The 7,088-nt window shown below is 32.1% G+C and overlaps 1 protein-coding gene across 1 annotated transcript; it reads right to left on the bottom strand.

Moving 5' to 3' along the window:
- Nucleotides 1-1,617: 1,617 nt before the first annotated feature.
- Nucleotides 1,618-5,049, bottom strand: LOC115982162 (alpha-galactosidase 1-like). The gene is made up of 15 exons (XM_031104693.1): nucleotides 4,850-5,049; nucleotides 4,320-4,378; nucleotides 4,030-4,086; nucleotides 3,883-3,917; nucleotides 3,707-3,810; nucleotides 3,512-3,587; nucleotides 3,347-3,405; nucleotides 3,152-3,217; nucleotides 2,976-3,059; nucleotides 2,822-2,886; nucleotides 2,614-2,696; nucleotides 2,418-2,508; nucleotides 2,264-2,313; nucleotides 2,025-2,165; nucleotides 1,618-1,900 (listed from the first exon to the last, which is right to left on the bottom strand). The coding sequence occupies exons 1-15, from the start codon at nucleotides 5,011-5,013 to the stop codon at nucleotides 1,808-1,810; spliced, it is 1,227 nt and encodes a 408-aa protein (XP_030960553.1). The 5' UTR covers nucleotides 5,014-5,049; the 3' UTR covers nucleotides 1,618-1,807.
- Nucleotides 5,050-7,088: the final 2,039 nt, after the last annotated feature.

Raw genomic sequence — 7,088 nt, 5'->3', positions numbered from 1 at the left:
GTGATTTTTCTCACCTCTCAACTTAGCACATGCAAAATGCAGTTCTTCAAAATTTTAAAGAATTGGGCTTGGCAAGGTTCGGCTGTCCACTTTAGTTTAAGTTGGGCCTTATCAATGTTGATCTAATGTCTGTCCCAAGGATAAATAAATTCAACTACGTATCTCATTGTTCAATGTAGCCACATTGGTGAATTTAATTGGGTAGCCTAAAACACACATAGTGAATTTAATTGGGTAGCCTAAAACACACATAGGGTGTGTTTATTTAGAGGTGAAATAGGATGGGTTGAAAACTTTAGAGAGAAAATGGGAAGAAAAACTTTTTTGAAGTGCGTTTGGTTGGGTGAGGAGGAAGGAAAATAAATGATGGGGTCGAAGTGTTTTCTCTCCAGGCCCACCAAAAAGTTCTCTCCAAAATGGAGAGAAAAACTCATTAAAAGAACTTCCAAAAATACCCTTGGAATTCACCTCTCTCCAATGTGTTGGTTTTTTTTTTCTTTTTTTTCTTTTTTTTGCTTGCTTGCTTGCTTTTGTCTGGACATGTTGGCTTCTTTTCTTCTTCTTCTTCTTTTCTTTGATTTTATTTTTGGACGTGTAGCTTTCTTCTTCTTCTTTTTTTCTTTTTTTTTTAATGCTCATATGTTTATTTTCTCATTAATTTTGGTTGGTTTTTGTTTTTGTTCTTTTTTTTTTTAAGAAAAAAGTTTTGGGTTAATTTCTTATGCTTTTTTTTAACTGAAGTGTCTATTTATACATAATTTTTTAAAAATATAATGTGTTATTTTTTGTTTTATTTAATAGAGACATGATGGTAAATTTATACAAACTTTATTTTCAATCAAACAAAAAAGTTTTTCATCCCTCCACTTTTCCACTCTCCCAACCAAACACAAATGAGGAAAACTAAAATCTTTTCTATCCTCTCACTTTTTCATCCTCTCTCCATTTTCTGTTATCTCACTTTTCCATCCTCCCAACCAAACGGACCCTTAAAGAATTGTACATAAATTTTCTCCATGTTTCAAAATGGCATAAAGGTCCAGTACTCGCCTTAACTAGCAAACCAAAAAATCTTGATGAGTTTTAAAGCACAAGCATGATGTCAATACAAGTGTACAATTTATAATAACATCTTAAAATGTGAAACAAAATTTAGTACAAGATATAAATAGGTAATTCATGAATTGTAAATTGTAAATTGTCCAATAAATAAAGCTACAAGGTTTTCTTATGCAATTCATGAATTATTAATAGTAAATTGTCGATTAAATAAAGCCACATGATTTTTCCTTTAAAACTTGCAGCTACTTATAATTATAAAATAACAATTGTGATACATTAACAATATCTTCTTGTCAAAGTGCACCACTCAAACAAGGCAATTTAGTTTGTAAACCAGTATTATAGCATTTACATTGCATTGCAGGTGAATCCTTTTTTCAATTTAATTAATAATGTATTTACTTAACCAAATAATAATTGTCTTAACATAAATTATTGATAATGTTTTGTTCCTTCTATTACAAAAAGGTAATGCCAAGACAGAAGAAAGAACAGTCTTGTGGGGGGATAAAGATTATATAGTAGTACTACACTACTACTCATTGCTCATTTGAACAAAGAGGAAACTTTTGCTTCTTCCAATTTTTCCTTCTTTATTCCAATAAAATTTTAATTACATGAAACCGTGGAAAAGAGAGTTGTAAATCTCAATACTCACTCACACTACACCATCAGGAATGCATAAGAATTAACAGGAAGAATATACAGAAGAGAGCAATGCCAAGTGTGCATTTCGCAGTAAAACTCAAGCAATTGGCTTCAACACAAACATTTTGCAACTGTGAGGCTCCACGTTGGCTGTCACGTTTCCAACAAATCTTGTCTCCAATGTCTTGTGCTGCAAGAAACACATATGCACATATATATTTGAAGGTATCTCACAAATACAAATGCAAAACTGAAAGTCTGAAATGCCTTATGATAATAAGAGGCATGAGAAATGAAAGCCTAATCAAAATTACCTCCCAAACATCTCTTGCTTCGATGACACTGTTTTCAGGGATTCCAATATCGTCCCAATTGCCTGTAATTGAATGAGGCACAGTGGCTCGGTTGAGCAGAACTAGAGCTACCCTATTGCCTGAAAGAGGCCCTGCCCAAATCTATTGCAATTTAACATAAAAAGTCATGTTTTGCTCATATGAAGTGAGACAAAAGTACACACTACGCATAATAAGATATTTTAGGCAAACTTTATTACCTCACTATTACCCTCCATCCTAACCTTTTTAGCTTGTATGCCAAGTGAATCTGTTATAGATGATGATCAAGTCAATTTTCATAACCATTGCTACAAAGTAGTTCACGTGATGGGAGGAAAATTACACCATCAGTTACAAAATTGATGCACTTACCTTGATTAACTGCAATAACCTCTTGATTGGAAATGATATTAAATGTCTCTTTTGTCAGGTTTCTCACATCGCAACCAAGAAGAAGGGGAGCCTACAATACCATTTTATGTTTAAGCAAACAGATAGCCAAAACCCAAAAAATATGCATTCATTCAAATCATGAGCATCTAGTTCCAGATAGTACTGCCTGAAATACCTTGGAAATAGCCCATAAACTAAAGTGGGCTATATATTCATTATTTTTCATTCCTCCATTTCCCACCTCAAGCATGTCAGGATCTGAACAAAGTCAAGCAGATAATATGAAATAGATTTCATAGAAAAAAGTGGACAAAAAGTTTTTTTTTTTTTTTTTTTTTTTTTTTTTGTTAGTGTGACATAAACTATTGTAGGAGAATACTAACCATTCCAACCACCGGGCCTTGCAAGATCAGCATATACTTCATTCAAGTCTATTATAGAGAGCATACTGTGGGAGAACAGACCAAAAGAAATGATTTTGGGCTAGGAATTTGTATAATCAATCATGAACTTAACAGAAACATGAAATTAATCTACCTGTTCCAATTATCAGAAATGTCATTAGTAGTTCTCCAGCTATTTCCAACCTTAAAACCCCATAGAGCAGGGTGCAAGTCACCCCTATTAAGGGAAAGAAATACAAATCAAACAAAATAATCATTAATGGAGTGACTTTCACAACATAGATTTAAAAGTTAGAGATATAGGATTACCATTCACAAAGTGAGAAAAAGATTGGACGACCTGCTTTTGTTAGTGACCTAGTCATTACAGGGTATCTAACAGAAGAAAAAAAATGGATCGTTATACTCTCATATCTCAAAGTTTGAACATACATTGCTAAACAAAAAAAAAGATCCATATTTCCCCATTTACTTGTGAGGCTAATGTCAAGATGACTATATTACCTAACAGTTGGCTTTGTTCCATCATTGTAACAGTTATCATACTTCAAATAATCAATACCCTGCATACAAATTTCACTATTTCATGATTTGGTATTTGCAAGTAGTGTCAATAGAAAAAATGGACAAAGTAAAACCCATAAAGAAAATAAAAACTAGATTTCCTACCCATGAAGCAAAAGTTTTGGCATCTTGCTCCTCGTGACCAAGTGAACCAGGCATGGTTTTGCTACAAGTAAATTGCCTGCAAAGTGGAGGTGAAAGCATTTGTTTTCCTAGTTGTTTCAGTAACAAGGGAATATCGATATGAACAATACATATTGTAGCATAAAGTTGTGTTAGGGTGTAGTACAGTCATGTTACCCTGCATCTGAGTAGATTCCTAACTTCAGGCCCTTGCTGTGAACGTAATCTGCAAGGGCTTTAATGCCAGATGGAAATGTTGAATTCTTAGGCAATAGATTACCCTGAAAAAGTAAAATTAAATGTTTAGTGCAACTACAAGTTCAAAAACACTAAAATTGTAAGAGAAACCAAACCTTGGCATCACGATGCATTTCAGCCCAGCAATCATCTGGGAAAGTAAGAAATAGAAGTTCTGGTTCAGTTTCTTGTGCCCACTTTGCTAAAAGAAAAATAAGATTAATGATAAAAAAGAGAAGCCACGTAAATCTATTGCCACATACCTATATTAACGTAGATATATCCAAGCTTGGCAAGACCAGTGGAGACCAGAGCATCAGCTGTCAAACCAAGAAAACAAAGAACTCTTTTAAGTCGATCTCTCTCCCACCTCAACAGATGCAGTTTACCATTTTTCTATGTGAACTTTGACAGCACTTTTTGATATATATATATATATATATATATATATATATTTAAGGATATTTTTTTATTTTTTTTATTTTTATTTTGAAAAAAGATAGAACTTGGTTAACGTTTGAAAGAGAATATTGCATTTGAGTAGTAAACCTACCAGTTTCTTTGATGACTTTCTCATCCACTTTGCAGTTGAAGTGATTCCAACTATTCCACCTACATAAGTAGAAAACACGTCAATAATTACGAGGATGCTAGTGCCTACCACTTAGGAAGCACAGACAAGGACATATATGAGTACAACAATGTGATACGAGTAAGTTTTGAAAAAATTATAACACGAAATGGCTGCCATGACACCTGTATAACATGGATATGACACGAATACTACAAAACGCAATCATTAATTACTTGTTCCTTTAATAATAATCACTGCAATCCAGATTCCAGATAAGGACCATGATGTAATGAGCACTATTGGGTTTGTATATACATACACCACCCCAAACAAACAGTGCTTATGATGATCTGATCCAAAAAGCACAAACTGGACGTCCATAAATAAATAAATAAGAAAGATCGACTTTAAAAAAAAAAAAAAAAAAAAAAAAAAAAAAAGAAAGAAAGAAGAAGAAGAAGAAGAATGATGGAGCTTATTAGCAATGCAGTAGTAGTTATATATATTACCCCATTTGAGGAGTCAAGCCAAGCCCATTGGCAAGCAGATTTCCTCTGAGTTCCTCGTTGCTATTCTCAGCCTCAGGCATTGACATAGAAGAAGTAGTGCTCACCATCATTGAGCATAACATCAACACCGCTACAACTACACAAACATCCCTAGATCTCTCCATCTTCGTAGATGTGCCCTTTCACCCACACCCACTATCTCTCAAGTCTCTAAACCGGAGGTGAGGTCTATATATATATATAAAATACTTGTTTAAGGATAATGCCTATTTATATGTGTGAATAATATAGATATATAGAATACTTTGTGGCTCTAGTAGTAATAATATAGAAATGTAAATATACTTAATTAAGGATAATGTCTATTTATACGTATATATCTAAAAGTTGAAGGGTGACATTTATTGTTGCTACGTTTCAGTTGAACCACATCATCGACCATGTCATATTTTTTTTTTCTTCATTTTTTAAACAATATTAATATATAAATAAATAGTGCAACTTTAGACATTCTCTAACTTATTAAATCCAACTCACTACAAACAACCTTACACATTCTTTAACTCATTAAATCCAAGTCACCATTAGTTTAGCCTTCTTCCAATTCTCAACTCTTCATTTTTCCCTTCAAAACCGTTTTGTTCTTTTGAAGTTCAAACCCTTCAATTGTCACTCCTATGATTAACTGTGTTATTTTTAACACTATAAATTTCCAATTGCTCTCTACCTCCACAAAAGTTGCCAAAATGGCATCAGATTTGGAAAGTCCCTTTGAGGTGTGTTCTTTCCCTTCTTATTTTTTCTTTTCCCCCAACTTCGGTTTTTCCATTGGATTTCTTAAGTTTGTGGATGATATGCTTTTTTTGTGGCTTGCAGACAATGTGATCACTTTGGAGCTATGGATGGCTAGGATTGTTTTATCGGTTATGAGAAGGGCTTTCAAGAATTAGAAATCTCTACAACAACTTTTTACTTCATATTCATGTTGTACAATTTTTATTTTATAATTGTGTTTAACCCATTCAATTTGTTTGTCTTTGACATTTTAGTTTTCTTACATTTGACATTTGTTTAACGCTATGTAAAAAATAAAAAATAAATAAATAAATAAACCAAGGTTTAATGTATTTACCTTTAAGTGAGTTCCAGTTAGTTCAACTGGTAAAATCTCTGATGGTTGTATAAGAGATCTAGGGTTCAATCTCCGTCTACACTAAAAACTGATTGGTTTCTTTGTCTGATGATAAAAAACTATTATTAAGAGTGGATGCTATAAGTTAAAACTCTCTCTCCAAAAAAAAAAAGTATTTACCTCTAATAGTTTTGAAACAATAATAGAATATACGTTATAATTATACTCCAATTAATGCTTTCATATTTTTTGACTCAATGATTCTTTTTTGTTGTGGGACCTTTCTCAATTTCTATTTGGCTTCAACAAATATTATGTTTAGCAAACTTTTTCTTATTATGTGCAGCACATAATAATTTGATCTTACAGTCCAATAGACAATAAAAAATCTACCTCAAAAGTTTGGTCACGAGGAAATAGAAAATCTCAAAACAAGATTAGGGGTTTAATTTTTATCTGATTTTGATAATACTAAATGTGGAATTCGGTTCTTGCAGGGTTTAGAACCATTGACCTAGATACATGAGAGTTTGACAATGAAGGTTTCTTAAGTGGCTAGAGACATTTCTAAGGAACATTAAGAGAAGAAAAAAAAGTTTTTTTTTCAAAACTTCCATTATTATATATAGTATAGATATGCATAGACATTGTTTTTAGTTTTTGATTCTTCATTGATTTCATGATTTAATTATTAAAAAAACCCAAAATTCCATGATTCTTTATTGATTTCATTTAACTCTAAGTAATGTTACACCACTCAATAACTTATTATAAAATTCATATTTTGAAAATCTCACCATTGAATTATATGTTCTATATATTCTTAACATTCTTGCCAATTTTCATGTCAGTTGGATGTTATTTACCATTTGATTCATAAAATCATCTATTATGCATTATTTTAAACTACAAAAACTTGAATTTAAACAATTGCTTAATGATATGGCTATTAATCTTTGATCACCTTAAAAATTTGGCAAGTGGTGTAACTCTAAGCGATTTTACACTACTCAATATTTTTTAATTGAATGCGAATTTTGACAAATCCACCTTTAGATTACATTACCTTCGTATATTCTCCATGCTTGTCAAATTTTCAAGATGATC

Source organism: Quercus lobata, chromosome 3 (genome assembly GCF_001633185.2).
Source record: "Quercus lobata isolate SW786 chromosome 3, ValleyOak3.0 Primary Assembly, whole genome shotgun sequence".
In the NCBI taxonomy this organism is placed as follows: domain Eukaryota; kingdom Viridiplantae; phylum Streptophyta; class Magnoliopsida; order Fagales; family Fagaceae; genus Quercus; species Quercus lobata.
Note: the sequence above shows the minus strand (reverse complement) of the source record. Positions and strands in the feature narration are given on the sequence as shown.

Excerpts from the sequence above, each read along its gene's own strand:
- LOC115982162 (XM_031104693.1), bottom strand. The coding sequence starts at position 5,013 with ATGGAGAGATCTAGGGATGTTTGTGTAGTTGTAGCGGTGTTGATGTTA. Across the intron at positions 2,887-2,975 it reads ATTTCTGATAATTGGAACAG|TATGCTCTCTATAATAGACT; the intron begins GTAGATTAATTT and ends GTTCTCCCACAG. Across the intron at positions 2,166-2,263 it reads GGATGGAGGGTAATAGTGAG|ATTTGGGCAGGGCCTCTTTC; the intron begins GTAATAAAGTTT and ends AAATTGCAATAG.